This window comes from Oreochromis niloticus, linkage group LG13 (assembly GCF_001858045.2).
Source record: "Oreochromis niloticus isolate F11D_XX linkage group LG13, O_niloticus_UMD_NMBU, whole genome shotgun sequence".
Lineage (NCBI taxonomy): Eukaryota > Metazoa > Chordata > Actinopteri > Cichliformes > Cichlidae > Oreochromis > Oreochromis niloticus.
In genome coordinates this window covers 19490963-19507628 of record NC_031978.2, presented here as the reverse complement: position 1 = coordinate 19507628, position 16666 = coordinate 19490963, and the positions used below count along the sequence as shown (strand labels likewise).

At 38.5% G+C, this 16666-nt stretch overlaps 2 protein-coding genes across 4 annotated transcripts in view; one reads left to right on the top strand and one right to left on the bottom strand.

Moving 5' to 3' along the window:
• Positions 1-16666, bottom strand: part of mcph1 (microcephalin 1) — a 34398-nt gene that overhangs the window by 2252 nt on the left and 15480 nt on the right. The window lies entirely within an intron of this gene.
• Positions 5048-16641, top strand: angpt2a (angiopoietin 2a). Its single transcript, XM_003441118.5, has 9 exons — positions 5048-5556; positions 8931-9086; positions 9974-10095; positions 10204-10442; positions 10767-10894; positions 12014-12115; positions 12745-12911; positions 14106-14236; positions 16033-16641. The coding sequence occupies exons 1-9, from the start codon at positions 5296-5298 to the stop codon at positions 16203-16205; spliced, it is 1479 nt and encodes a 492-aa protein (XP_003441166.1). The 5' UTR covers positions 5048-5295; the 3' UTR covers positions 16206-16641.

Below are 16666 nucleotides of genomic sequence, written 5' to 3'. Positions count from 1 at the left end.
GCTAAATTAAAGGCACTGAACCTGCCACATCAAATGTTTTCCACCTTTAACATGTCATTAATCACAACTATACATAATAACAGAGATGCCTTTGCAGAAAAACTAACTGTTAACTTAAAAGATGTGTCATCGCTCTGTCTGTTAAATCTCTCTTACATGAAATAGTGGTTAACATCAGGTGCTACTAATTTGATTAATTGGGCTCAGTTCTAAATGAAAGCAGGACTCTCATTAACGTCATTAGCAACACCCGTGTTTACCTATTGTTTCGTGTTATAACAGCGGGTGTGGATGAAGTCTATGAGCTCTAATGGGGATTATATGATTTTACCAAACTCTGGATTAATAAGCACAAGCATGTTCACATCATTTTGCCCTGTGATAGCAGTAAACATGCAGGCACTACTAGCACCATTAACCATGGATGAATTATATTCCAGTCTCACAACAGGTAATGACAGATTAAGAATGTGCCATCATGCACAGTTTCAAGGCCCCTGAGAAAGAAGCAATTTATACTTAATTCTTTTCATTATTTAGTCCTGAGATTTATCGACTGTGACGTGTCAAAATGCCATCTGCGGGGGAAAAAAGGTCTGTGAGGAAGTGAGCTGTCGGTTTAGTACAGTATAAACTGTACATGCCCACACAGTCATGAAAAGGGGACACAAGCAAAAACACCACCACAATCACTCCACGGTGGCCAAGCAGAGACAAACACAGAATAATCATGAACTCATATTGTGTGACTTTACAAGGAATTATGAGTCAATTTAATCTCCCGATGAGTGTTCGCTAATCCATCAAACATTGTTAGGTTTTTTGGCACGCTTCCCAGAATTCATTGTGTGTTCGGATTTTCAGGAAACCTTTGTCCCTTGTAGTTCTACCAAGATTTCAAATGGAAACTTGATAAATATGAGTCATAGCTTTTCTTTCTCTGATAAACATGAAAACAATTCTCTCCATTTTAAAGATCAGTGCTGTCAACCTGCACGACACTAAAAAAGGCAAATAGAGCACTCTTCCCTGAAGTCACTTTTACATGATACTGATTTGTGCTGCTGATGAATAAATTCAAGTCAATTTTAAAAATGTTATTCATTCAGCTATACTGAAACTAGCCTGAAGGTGGCTGCTGGAGATAAAGCAGCAGTTTGGCTGTGAGGCACACACCCTCACGGCCTAAACCAACGCACAATCACTGCACCATATGAGACCAATTTAGACAGCAACAGCTGTTGTTAGTATAAGCAGACATTTGCAACCCACAGCTGAATGCTAAACCTCACTCAAATATAGTTTATTGCAGTAGAAAATTGATAAATTCTGATCAAACTCTGATACTTCCAAGTAAAATAACTCTAATTTGATTAGAATCACAAAAACTCAGGCAAGAAAAAGTTGAACTACAATCCCAACCTCTGTGCCTGGTTTCATTTTTTTAAGCTCACCTTGTTCTCAGACTTATTTGAAGCTCTCTGCCTGACTGAAGCTGTGATTTTCTTGGAGGGTCTTTCTTTTCGAGTTTGGTGAGTGATGCTCTAAATTCTCACGACAGTTCTGTGCAGTATGCAGCAGGGTTCAGCTGATAAACTGAAGGGGCAAACTGCTCTATACCAAGTCAAATACCTGCAAAAAAAGACTTCAAGGCTTTAAGTCTTTATTCACAAAATCAGAGTCTGTTGAGTAAAGAGTTCGGGAAATAGCATCACATTAAATTTAACCCTCATTAAAGATTAAAAGACTTTATCTGAGCTCTAATATGGGAGGAAAAACAGAAGCACACATACAAGAAGAAGTTTGTACATTAATTCTTTTGCCTGCCATTTAAGACAAATGACAATCACGGTGACAATGTAGGAGCAAATAAGCAAATAAGTCCCCAGTCACACAGGCTTAGATTGGTCCATGAGGTCATGAAGAAAAAAATGTGTATTCCCCATACTGTGGGCAAAAACCTCCTTGTTATTGCTCTGGTCTCTAGTATATTGGTGAGGTTGCCCGTAGTTTGCGTGAAAGTGACAGACCTCTCTACAAACACTGTCCAGCTGCTCTCGGAGCTATAGAGAAACAGTGAAAAGTGTGACACAAACGAGAAACTGAGACCATCTACCCTCAAAGTAGTAGCAGATAGATTTATCATAACTCACAATTCTGTTTGTATCTTATTAATGTATTGGTCGAACATTAATACCCTATTTTTAAGGGTAGAGACGAGCTAAAGCCCATTGCATCAGCATATATGCTAAAACCTTTTTTTATTTTAACATAATGTGGAAAAAAACATGCTTGAGTTAATTTATAAACGGCGTAATCGCATATGAAATGTAATCAATAAACGCAACCCATGAAAGTCCAAAATCTTTTTAAAATTTAGCCCATCTCACTTTCTAGGTCCAGTTCTCTGGCACATCCAGATCCGCTATTGGTGTGGTTGCTGTTTTTATATTAATACCAAGAAATTTGTTCTGCCCCCCTGAATCTGTGTGTTTGTGATGCACGCTGGATCTGTTCCAGTGTATTAAAAGATTATCCTTCACTTTCATTTTTGGGAAGTGGATAAAGTCCCGTGAATTGAGTCTGACATAAAGAGAAGCTGTGCTGTCTAGAGGTGCAGAAGGAGGCAACCTCGAAGGGGAAATAAGGTCAAGTTAAATCAGGTAAGGTTTTTGATTTGTGATTCTGACTCCAGTGAAACAAAGCGAATGAATGAATGGTCCCTGGACTGGATGTATATTTAACTGAATCACTGTTGATGTTCCTGCCCTTCCCTTAGTTTTCAATGACCGTAAAATAAACTGAAATACTAAAAGTGATGCAGATCAATCTACTGTGTGGGTGATTCAGCCTGAACACCTGAAAAACTCAATATTTTTGCAATGACTGCATGTCCTTCCTCTTTGGTAATGTGCTTAAAATGTGTAACATTTCCTTTATACCATAACTATTACATCAGGCTACTTCCTACAATTCTGTTTTGGTATTTGTACTGTCCCAAGAAAAGGTTTGTGAACCCTTTCTGCATCGAGTGCTCATAAATGTGGTCTGAACGTCATCCAAACAAATCTAACTGGATCAAATAAATATTTAGCAGCTGTACTATTCATGTAAATCTACAATCATCAATCTGATCTTCTCAAGAAAGATTGGTCGGTATGCACCATGCCTCAATTGCAACATCTTTGACAAAACCATATGAGAAGCATTACAGTGATGCTCAATGTTGGCAAACAGCTACAAAAGCATTTTGAAAGACCAACATGCTCCACAAGTTTTCACAAGAAAATGTAAGGGGAGCACTCCATGACCTGCTGCTTTGTAGAGGCTGGATGGTGCAATGAGAAAATGACCCAAAGGTTGAAAACAATGAGAAGCAGTGTTTAGGAAACCTCAACTAAGATGTTGTGGAATGAGCAACTCAGTGAAATTAAATGTTCAAGCAAATCATCCCAGAAATAATGATGACCTAAAACAGTCTTGTAGGAGTAATGGTTCAACATTCCTCCTACTTGTGGTGCAGGAAACATTTGATGGAGGCTGCTGCAGCTAAAGGAGGTTCTGAGCTACTGAACTAGTTTACCTTCTTTTTTTCAGCCCGCACTAGAGTCCAGTGTGTTTGATAAAACATTAAAATTGTGCATGTTTGTGTGTTGTAAGTTTAGTCAGATCCTGTTTTTTCTCAACTTGAATTTGACATTGAGGAGACCCCTCTAGTTGTCACTAAAATGTGATTAGAATACACATCACACATGTGGTTCGATTTCTGATGTCACAGAGCCCTTAAATTCGTTTTACTGACTACAACAAATTTGTCATGTCAAGATAGTGCTCCAATTGGACAAAAAGACCCCACAGTACGCACTCTGTGTGTTGCAGAATAGTTATTATAAAAATAAATGGATGCATGTGGTTGTATCATTACATGCTGCTGGAAGCCAGTTCCCTAATTTTCTATCAAACGTAACCATTAGTTTTCACAATAATGTTTTGCTCTCTGCTGCAAAACATTATTTAAGCCACAGAAAAACAAATCGCTAATGCATGCATTTTAGGCGCGTTGTTCACCACAGTTTCTGGAAATACTCCATTACTCCTAATTACTATCAGAACATGCTGGAAAATCACAACACCTTTTAGAAGGCTTCAAAAACATTCAATCTGTAAAATAAATAAATGAGAATAAATAAATTAAAAAAAATTACACTTTCCTGTGTGTAAGAGTGTGGGACCATGTTTTGTTGGGCTATTTTGGGCTTGTGTAAACAAGAATGGGCTAGGCTACAGAAAACACCCACAACTTGCTGAGATGAAAACTCCCAACATAACAGAAAAAACTGCTTTGCAAAAATTGATTTTTTTTGTAAGAAAGAAAAAAGAAAGAGCTTTCCCATGACTTTTTTGGTCTGCAAGGGTAAAAGCATATAATGCTTCATTATACTTGTGAATCATGGTTCTGCTAAGGTCATTTAAACTCTGAAGTAGATGCAAATGAAAAAAAAAAGCTATGTTGTTTTTCTAATTAGAGGTCATAAAACGGCCACTCTGAACCACTGGGAAATAATAAATGACATGAAATGAAAATCTTAAAGTTTAAGACATTTTGAGCTTATCAAATAAACCAATTTTATTAAAAAAGAGGACAGTGTATTTAATGTAGGTACTGCTTATATGTACAAAACAGGAAATGGTTAATAATAAAGTTGAAATGGAGGCTTCTTCCTTTGAATCTCCCATTCAGGGTGCTTGCTGTAAACCGGGAAACATTTTGCAATGAATGGGATGGACGCTGCTACTATCAAAGAGTGTGCTGAAGGTGGACAGCTGCATCCTGAGTAGTTGTTCAACTAAAGCAAAAAAAAACATGTGGGTATTGTGGAGGATATAGTGGAAGATGTGTAGTTTGTGCATCTGCTCCTGTGTGTTGCTCAGCGAGTGTGCACTGAAAGGAATCTCCACTTCAGGGCTCTTCACAGTGACTGGCCACAGGGAAGAGGGTGTGGTTTAAACTCACAGTTTAAAGCACTATAGCAAGTGGTCAGGGGTCTAATGAAAGGCGAGCACATGCAGTCTGGGACCATCAACCTTAGGACACACTACCTCTCATTCCTGATGGCTTTTTCTCCTCCTACCACTGAGAGGTAATAAAAGGAACCTGCAGAACCTCAAGAGAGCTGTTTACACTTGGATGCTGCTAGAAGAAGATATCCAATCAGATAGAGATAAGATTAAAGAAGCCCTGAAAATCCAAGGGGGTTTATTTGTAAGTTTAAGATAACTCGCTCTACAGTGAAGATGCTGAATGTGGACCTACTAGTTTTAAGCTTGTGCCTTGGTCTGGGAACTGGATTCAGTGCTGCTGAGAAAACACAATATCAAATCCAAAATGGCCCTTGCAGCTATACGTTTCTGCTGCCTGAGCAGGATAACTGCCAAACTCAGTATAACAACTACAACTATCCTGTCCAGAAGGACGGACCTACGGACAACGAGTCAATTCAGAGGCTGGAACAACTGGAGATCAGCATGGAGAACAACACGCAGTGGCTGCTTAAGGTAAAGTTGTGTCACACCCATGACATCAGTGAAAGAAATTTAAACTCAGTGGTTAAACTGTATCACAGTAAGTTAAAAGTAATGACAGAAAGCCTGCGTAGGTACCAAAAAAAACCCCTCAAAAAACTGCAATGATGTGAAAGAGGACAAAATGTGCTGAAGAGCTGAAGGAGTCACCACAGGGGTGTCAAAGTGGAGATACTTTCATGCCGATCTTTTGTGCCAACGTGGGCAAAGACTAGTAAATTATTCTCTCACCATATTGCCTCTACACTTATGTGCAAGTATCAAATATACTTTTACGGGTGGAACAGACGATTATGTGAAACGTGCACATTTCACGTGGTGAATGGCTCATTGTGTCTGACCACTAGCTCTCTGATATGAGAAAGTTTTGACCAAATTAAAACAAGAACAGTTTTTTCTCTCTCACTGTGTAGTTACATAGAAGCAGTTAAAAGAAATCACAGCATCAACAACCACATATTCAACAAAAAAGAAAAAACAAAACAAAACTTGTTTTTGTAAGACTGAAAGACTCTTCTGAAAGCTCTCCCACATCCTTAAGTTGGATAAGTGGTTGGGAAAATGGACGGATGAATGGATGAAAGGCTCTTTGAGAATCTATTCTGATTTAATGACATTTAAAATTGACACAAAAAAATGTGCTCAGTGTCTGTGAGACACCTTTATTCAACCCGGACTGACAAAGACTCAGCGCAGGTGTCCACACGGGGGGATGCACACTTTCCTTTCAGTTTACTGAGCCATTACATGTCCAAGCAAAAGAAGCGAGATGTTTCTTTTCCCGGGCCTTTTCAGAGTGTGATTAATGATCAGAACGAAACAAGACGAGCCAGAAACACAAAAAGCATCTCACAGTTTGATGACACGATCCCCGTCTTGTAACATAAAACAAACCCTGATCCGTTACACGGCGCTATACTCACACAAAGACCCAAGAGCTGCCTCAGAAATCAAAGCCTGTTCACAATACAAACGAACATTTATCCAAAGCCACATCTAATGTACTGATCGCCCAGACATTTCTTACAGACTAAAGAAGATTGCCAATTAAGTATGTGCCACTAAAAATGTGGTTTTACTTTGAGCAGCGCACTTCATCTGTTTCACATCAGTCTCTGCGCACAGAAGACGACTCCCTTATCTTTATCTGTTACATGTCTGCCTCAAATTAACACTTTTGGGAGAAGAACTCACAACTCAGGTGTGAAAACTGATTTCTCTTTGGACAGTCTGCACAAAAAAGCATATACATCCAAAAGCCTTGTGTGGGTATAAACCCAGGAAAAAATAAATCTTAACTCCACATCGAAGTATGCTTATTTATTAATAACTACTGGAAAGCTGCAGCATGACATATTAAGTATTAAGGCATATACTAATATACAAAACAAACCAAAGTATTTCTTAATTCTGCCATAATGAATAACTGAAAACTCACAGCAGTTGATAACACTCAACTGTCATTTGGAAACTGTGCTGACTGTGACAATGACTTTGCTACCCAATAGCTGTGGGGAGACTTTTTAGTAATTTTAAGCTGAAATTTGTTATGTGTATTAAAAGTGAGGTGAACACTGTCATCGCAAATAAAGTAAAAGAGACATATTTGTTCAACATCGGAAGAGCAAAGATAATCAGGCTGGTCTAATCCAGCAGGTGTAAGTGTGTTCAGGCACAGCCTTCCAGAGTGCTCAAACTCTATTTTAACTCTTGATTAAAAGCTCCACTGAGAAAAATGTATGTCATGTAACCCTAAAAAACAATAAGTAGCTAAGGTGAATTGAAAGATTGCCTGCTTCATGTTTGAATGAATACCTCACAGCCCTGCCTCACTGAGGTTATAAATCTCATCACACCTCCATATATCAATGGTTTGGTGGATGGATGGAAGAGATTAGATGAAAAGAAAATAATTTGAGAAAACAAGCAATTCCCAGACTTCACAGCAGTCAAATAAATATACTGGGGGTCTTTAAATAAAGTTGCACATTAGGAAAGAAAAAGTTGCAAATCAGTAGGTTTGTTGTGCTTTATTATCAGAGTGTACTCATTTCATTACTGAAAGTACTATTCATGCCGCACCGACTGATGACAGCTGGAGAAAAAATGTCCGTCACATGACTGAGGAACACAGTCATTCCCTCACTGACGCCTCTGAGGCACACAGAGTAAACAACTGATTAGATCATTGACTGTCAATGGGACATCCTGCCAACAATTCAAATGACACCCTTCCACATATCTGCGTGAATCCGAGAACATAAACAAACTAGACAGCAAGAGAGGAAGACAAACAAAATCAGCACTAATTGCAGCCTTTGGTTGTTTTTAGCATGTTAATAGTCAAATAAAATGTCTGCTGTTGCATTTCTGACTGATGAATAAATAACAACAGTGATTATGCTAACTAAGAGGAGATAACATCGATATTCAACTGACGCTGGTTTCCAGTTGCACACAAGTTGCACACTGTCATGAAGGATGTAACTTCTCACTCAGCACTTCCATCCTGTTTACGAGTCGTGTGACCTGATTGCCACTCAGGAACACCATGCAGGAAATAACTTAATGATTAGTCTGGGTCTAAATCTGGCAATACAGTAAGGTAGACGAGAACAAATCCCTAAATTATTAAGAAGTTTGACACGGGCAAGGTTACGTCAATGTTTGACACTGAAACGAGACAGTTATCAGTTTATTATGTCATCATTTCCTTTTTTTACCACTTGCAAACCACTTTTGTTTAGATTCAAAGAGGTTTTTAGTGAAAAGGCCTCATGATGGGCAACTTTTGTTAATTTCTATCCCCAAGGTCCCATCTTAAAAATCAATCTTGGTGCATGTTTTCACTGTATTATCGCCCTATTTCCGATATATACATTATCATCCACATTACTAATGAAATACACAAAGCACTAACATTTATTAAGGTTACAGATTATAAAACATATATATTATCAGAGTCCATACAGTTTTAGGGAAGGAGGTGTAGTGGCTCACATATTCACCTAACAAGCGTCACATCTCCCGTTAAATCCCAGAAGGAGACACAAATCCCTTTGGGTGTTGCGTTAGGAAGGGAGCTGCCTGCTGTGGTGACCTCTTGTGAATAAGCGAGTACCTGAAAGTTGCTTTAGCTCATGAGAAACATTTTACTTAACTCCTGATTTCTCACTTATCCACAACCAATGAGAAACAGAATCTCTGTGTCCCATATTAATGTCAATATGTGGACCTCTGTATTACCCCTAATACAGGATTGTACACAACAAAATGACCAGGTGATGAAGAGAATTGGTAGCTCACAAAAACTGTCTAAACCTAATCATCATCCTTCTCTTTTGCAGCTTGAGAACTACATACAGGACAGCATGAAGCAGGACATGATCCAAATCCAACAGACTGCTGTACACAACCACACAGCTACAATGATTGAAATTGGGACAAACCTGCTAAGTCAAACTGCTGAGCAAACAAGGAAACTGACCAACGTGGAGGCACAGGTGAAACTGCACATTTTGTTTATTCCTCAAAAGCAGAAATAACAGCCTACTCTGTGACACGCTGCAATAAATATTATCGTTTGCAAGTGTTAAAAAAAAAATAAGCAGAGAGAAAAACAGGCATGATGGCGTCAGTTTATTATTGTGGCTACACGTCAATGACCTTATGTGAGCCAACTGTACAGCATTTCCTGTTATTAGCACACTTGTATTCCCAGAGAAAGGGTCTATCAGTTTGTCACAATCAGACATCCGTCTGTTCAAAGACATCAACAGCTCCATTGGAGACACACAGCTAGGATCCATGTAAACAAGCTGCTTTTTGCTGAGTTCAGTTCCTCCGAACTGGGAAATTAGTGGCAAGGTCCCCAACCCCAGAGTGCAGTTCAATACGTAGGTTTGTGAAAATACGTGGATTCTCAGTTTCCCCTTGTTCAGGTATGTCTGCTGTATTGGAACTTGGCTGTTCTTTCCTGTCATGTTTTTTTCCATTTTAAAATGGTTGTTTGTTCACTCTGCAGGTGCAAACCGAGTTTAACTTGATCAACATGACGAAATACAAAGATTCATGTCCAGATTGGCTCTTGGCTGATATCTCTCACTCTTATTAAATTTAGGACTTATTTACATGTTTAAAGTTTTTTTTATTTCCAGGAAATTGGCTGTTGTATTAAACCTGACAATAATATTTCATTTCATTATATCCAAAGTAAAAGAGTGTTTCATTTGGGTCCATCCAATTCTTAGGATACTGTCAACCAATTGACATAAAGACAGTACAAAACATTTACAGCACAATCTCAAGTCTCAAGTCTACAGAATCAATGGATGACCTATAATGAGATATGGCTGAGACACTGTGCTTCATTTCTTTCTTTTAATTTTAGGTTATTCATCATACAACTCGGATTGAGCGCCAGCTTCTTGAAAACTCTTTGTCAACCAACAAGTTGGAAAAGCAACTAATTGTCCAAACAAATGAAATCAACAAACTGAATGACAAGAACAGGTGAGGACAGCAAACGAAATGCAAAAAAATGTTAAATTTTCAAATTCACTAGCAGCAGCATTTAGGCAATGAAGAAGCTACCTGCTGAGCCTGCATGCTTCTCCTCAGTTTTCTAGAGAAGAAAGTAAAAGAGATGGAGGAGCAGAGGCAGGTGGAGATGAAGACGCTTCAAGAAGAAAAGGAGCAGCTCCAGACTCTGATACTGAAGCAGACGGCTATCATCGGCGAGCTGGAGCAGCAACTGCTCAAAGTCTCAACCAACAACACAGCCCTGCAGTATCAGCAGCAGGAGCTACTGGACACTGTGAACAACCTCATTTCTAACATCGCTTCTGGCACCGCTCGAGGTGAGGCAGGCCCCCATCAGGCCATTGTAACTTCTTTTAAAATGAAAGTTCAGGTATGAGGTCTTTTAAGTACCATTTATGTCAACCTACATTTGCTCAGGGGTCACCAGTCTGACCGTAGACCTTACATGTAGGCTGAAACAGCTTGACGTAAAATTAAAAGGCGAGGCCAATACCATTATATCAGTTAAGGTGAAGCTACAAGCTGTTGCTAGTTTGTTTGATTTTATACTACCTAGGCTAGCTGTTTCCCATCAGCTTAAGTCTTTTAAACTTTAAGTTTTTGTGAGTTGTTTAAAATAAAAAGGTTAATTTCTTCTACAGGGCCCAAAACTGTCATGATGCGGGACACACCTACTACATTCACGGACTGTGCTGCCATCTACAAATCAGGAAATACCAACAGTGGTGTCTACACGCTAACATTACCCAACAATACAATGGAGGTTAAGGTAAAGTAGGACTGACTGACTGTTTTTTAACTGGTTTTATGCTACACCATCATGCTACAGTCATACTAGAGAAAACAGCGGTTGGTGGGTATGGGACAAACAAAATTACTGTGACCTTGCCCATTAAACTTGTTCCCTTTGAAATGGTTGCTGTGAAGATGAGGGCTAAATCTGCAAACACTCGCAATCAATGTGTCTCTAAAACAACTTTGGAGCCTTAAGATTGCGGTAAACCAGAAATAAGACAAAGACGGTCTGCTATTAGTTTGTGACTGAACAGCAAGTTGATGATGATATGCAATCTGTGACAATACGGCAGTTAACAGTGAAAAATCCACAAAACTCTCAAATTTGGTGCCATCTACGTACACAGCAAAAGCATTAAAAAGCTATTCAATTAGATTGGAAACAGAAATTCATTCTCAAATAGTGATGTAGCTGCTCTGAGTTAACTGCAAAATGATATAGGAGCTTGGCAACCTTGCTTTCATATATGGAATATAAAGCAAATGCAACCAGATGAGTCCCCTGTTGCAGATTAATTGTACTCACTGATGCAGACTGATTGAAATATGTTGGCAATCCATCTGCATTTATAAATTAAGCAGCAATTATTTGCAAACCTTCGCTAATCTGTTGGAGAGTGAAGTCAGTCCCAATTGGACCATGACTGTTTGGAGGCAAGTTGCCTTCCTAGTGACAAGGATGTTGCCATCCTATTTTTACTGTTGTGTGACTGAGCCGTAAATGGGTAAGGCACACTTGTATGAGTGCCAGCACATACTGAAAATATGCATTCAAAATGTACAGAAACATTCATACAGGCATGATCTCACCTATCAGTTAGTTATTAAAACAGATCGGTCTGCTTTAGGAGAAATTCAGCTAAAAAAAAGGGCAGCGAGGTTAGCTTAAAATGTTCATTGACTTTTATCCGTAATGCGCATGCTTGAGCTACAACTGTGATCTCCTTAGATACTTTTAAAAACTTCTGACTGCACTTCTGAAACCTGGAACACATTTATTTTATCAAGGTCAAAATATAAATAAGTATGAACTGTTTACAGAGGATTATATTTGAATAAATATTCACTCCTCTTTTTTTCATTGTGTCTGTAGGCTTTCTGTGACATGGAGACAGAAGGAGGTGGCTGGACGGTTATACAAAAACGCTTTGACGGCAGTGTTGACTTTCACCGTACGTGGCAAGAGTACAAAAAGGTAAAAGCTTCGAGGAAGAAATTCTTCCCTTAAAAATAATATTACCCAGGCTACGGCCTCCATTCCAAATCAAACAGCCCAACAGTGGTCAGATTTGGTTTGGGCCATTGACTATATTTTAAGGAGCTGGAGATTGTCTCCTCTGAGGTAATTCAAAGAAGGAACAAACCGTAACCACTAACACAGAGAAGCAATGCCCATCTTCTGTTCAGGAAAATAATAGTAGCATTTTCCCCCTCACATTTTGGAAAAAGGCTTTACATATTTTCAGCTCTTTGTCATTATTTAAGTATCATATTCAATTCCACTGTTATTACAGCCAATGCCCCTGAAATTGTACAATGACAAGTGGGATACAACTGGGCTGACACTATGAATGCAAGCGTGGTTAAAACTGACATGGTTTTTTCATTAACTTCTTATTGTGGAAGTGAATAATTGTGATTTTTTCTTAAATTGGATGTTGTAAACAGATTAAATATTTTATATTCAGTGGAAAAATAACTTTTAATGTTATAGTAAAAAATGTAGCACATTCTGATCTTCCACTGGTGCACTCCTTGTTAAACTGAAAAGCATTGACTGCAGGATTTTCACAGTTTAATAAGTTTTCTTTTGTGTCCTTTCAGGGATTCGGAGAACCTTCCGGAGAATTCTGGTTAGGAAATGAATTTGTCTCCAGACTGTCAAATCAACAGTCCTACAAATTAAGGATCCAGCTGAGTGACTGGGAAGGAAACTCTGGATTCTCACAATACGACCAATTTTCTCTTGACAATGAAGCACAAAATTACAAGTATGTTGAAATAAATCTATCAGGCCCCAAGTGGCAACTAATTAATATTTTGTTCAATTTCATGCTTTGAGCAGCAAAATGTTTCTGCTCGTGCAGCTCAAGTTATTAAGGACAAAAAAAGCCCATCAGCAAATTATACAGTTACGAAAGCACTTTTGAAGACTGCTATCCTTAACACATACTAAAAACTGCTGCCAATTTTGAGCCAAGATAACATGACATAATTAAAGCATAGCCTGAAAACTCAACGAAATTAAATATGTAAACATAGAGAAGCAAGTAGCCTCAAAACAAGGTATATTCTCAACATAATGCAGCAGAGTGCAATCTCCCACACGTGAACATCGAGTCGAATCTGAATTAGAAAAGTATGTGTGTAATATTTTAAAATGTTTTCAGCTACTCTGGATGCAAACTTTTAGATCATCATAAGTATGCATCCTTTACCGTACTGACAAACACAAGACTATTGAGTTGACACTACAATTGCTTTGAACACTTATCACTACCGTACAAAAAGGACAGTTCTTTAGTATTAGACGATTTATTCTGACAGACAAAGAGTGTCCCTCATCACTATCATTTATAAAATTTTAACTGCTAAACAACTACTACTATTTGGACCCACTCTAGAAATGTCCCTGGATAGTGTTTCATGCTGTATAACACTATATATTTCCTGATCCTCATGTACTGGCATCAGCCCAAAGAAAATGTACTAAAGCTCTTCTGTACATGAAAAATAGGAAATACATTAAAAGCCTCAGTTTTTCAGACATTCTTTCCCGACAATAAGACAACCTCCAAACATGTTTTTGCTTTCCAGTCAAAGCTGACTTCTATACCTGAAGCTAAATTTGACAATCAGAGCTTGAAATGCCCCATTTCAACACAGCTTTATTGAGGTCTCCACTCTACTCTAATTTGGTTTTGAGATCTTTTTTGCTCAGCGATGCCGGATAACTAAAAGGAAAACAGACAAATAGCATTACAAAAAAACCTCACTCTCGTAAAATAAAATTAGTTTTTTTTATATTTGCTAGACACAAATATCAACAAAATCAAATAGCGCTGGCTTCTGTTCTTATGCTGTTAGGCCGAAGAAGTACATAAGTGAGGTTGAGCAATGCCTTTTGAGGAACAGAAATTACAGACTTCCTCTTCTTCCTTCATTTTCCCTTTTCCATTTTACAGGATACACCTTAAAGGCTACAGCGGAACGGCAGGCAAAATAAGCAGCATTGGGCAGCCAGGAAGTGAATTCAGTACAAAGGATGCAGACCATGACAAATGTGTTTGCAAATGTTCACAACTGACAACAGGAGGTAGGAACACACTACTGTAAATATCATGCCTTAGCTTGGGAAATTAAAAAATAAAATGTGTCAATCAGCAATGAACATTTTGTGGAACAAATTCCCATCCATACAAAATCTTGGCACTTGCCCCAAAAATCTTTAAGGCCAATTTAAGGGCAGCCATCCTTTTGTAGTCGTGTCAAAGAGCACAATTAGCTCAGACTTAATCACTGATCAACTCATTGGGGAATTCAGTCTCTACAATGGCTGACATTAATAGCCTGGGAACAGAGCTTTTCCCTCTCTCTACTGATGGCTTAAAGGTCCTCGTCCATTCCCCGTAAAGTAACTCAGCTGCCAGAAGTTTGCCTCCCTCAGTACTGGGGTTTGCCAAGTGAACATGAAAACACACAAACCCTTACCCTATCCTTTTTTTCCCATGAGGGGTCTCTCACAGGGGACTCCTTTGAGCACATTATACACAAGTGTAACAGAGGGGCACTGGTCCAGAAAAAAGAGAAAAGTGGGATCTGTCATTACAAGCATGAAATTGAAATAAACAAAAATGCTAATGAATGCAATAAATCTGGATCTAAACGGGGCTAAATGCACTTCTCACTATAGTGCTTTTCCAAACAACACACATAATAACAACAGTTTTTTAACCGTTTATCAGCCAAGTATTTTACAGCCTGCCTGGTCTTATTTTGTAATTTTGGCTGTAAAATTACAAAATAATTCTTATCTTTCAGGAACCATCTAAATTTTCTCTCTAGTGCAGAAATGGTTGAGGAGTTGTGCTAATGTGAAGCATACATGGTAAAATCTAGGTGGAGCTGATTTTTCTGTCGGTGTTCAGACAGCAGTACCTTGTGAATGCTTTGTGCCACCTTGATACACCAAATATCCCAAAAGCATGTCTTCACTTCTTTCTGAAACCATTTGAATTTTGACTCTATCACAAATGGTAATGGACTTATGGTTACTTAAATAGCATAAAATGGATCGTCTGTCAGGCTGAGGGTTAAAACCCCCCCATTAATAATCTGTCTGAAAGTTCTTCTGTATGTGTGCTGCTGAGTATGCGAGTAATTGCTGTGTGTAGTTCAAGGATTTTCAGATGAGTGGGTGAGGAGCGCACATAAACACAAAAAACCTTAACTTTAAAATGGGTTTAAAATTTAAAAATGAGGCCTGGCCAAAATGTTCTAACTTCTACAAAAGGTAATCACTCTAAAAAACCCAAAGTGGTTTCCAAAAGGTATTGGGACCTCTTTTTTTACTTAATTCTGTTTTGTTTTTTTGTTTCTCTCTGGTTTCCCAAATGGATGAACAGTTCTTGAGAATCCTGGCATCTACCTTTTCCGGACAGTCACTTTTTAAACACGCACAGCCAGACACACATTTGATTTCACTGACCGTATCCTTATATAGCTGCCCTCTTCTTAAAACAGTAACTTTATGACTGCCTGCATGCCACAGGTTTAGAGGAAATCTATAAACTTTAGCTACAAAAATAACCTGCTTACACTTTCCCCAAATGGGCACTACGCTAGTTTCACAAGGCCATTTGCTCCTCCGGACTGGCTTCTGAGAATTCTGACAAATTTCCTCAAGCAATACTACTTTACAGGTTACATTAATGATCCCCCAACCCCCAATGTAGGCAGCTCGAGCCTACATTAGACATAACTGTCCTTACAATCTGTTGTTTTGTATAATGGATCTAAACAAGCAGATTAGTTGTAATGTGTCTAAACACAAACTTACCACCTCTATAAAAAGTACACAACAGTTAAATTAATAATGTTTTTCTATTGTAGGCTGGTGGTTTGATGCCTGCGGTCCGTCCAACTTGAATGGGATGTATTACCAAAAGGGCCAAAACGCCAATCGCTTCAATGGAATCAAATGGTACTACTGGAAAGGCTCAGGCTATTCACTGAAGACCACTACAATGATGATCAGACCAGCAGACTTCTCGGGTTCCCTTTGAACAGTCAGATTAAAGAAAATGGGAAGCCTGCCTGACAACAAGCAACAAACAACAAGACCAAAAATAAAAATTCTCAAGGGATCCAAAATATTTTTATACACCTTTGTGCATCTTTATGTGGTAGATTTTAAAATATGGACAGTCACAGCAATACACATAGCTGTAGTATTTACAGTTGTTTGAATAGTAATTAAAATTAGTAACAGAACTCGCCTGAAAAAGATTAAAAGTAAAGAAAAGACAGGAGAAACACCCCTCAACCATGTCAGTAAGGCCTCATAAATAAATACACATCACAAATATTTATCTTAAAACTCCTATATCGGTCAGGCTCTATTCAGCAACATCAGCTAGCTTATCAGATTAATTTAATTTCTTTGCATCACTTTAACAGTTGAACTATTTTTTAAAAACAGCTGCCAATGTCATTGTATAATACAGACGATGGTACAATATGCTGA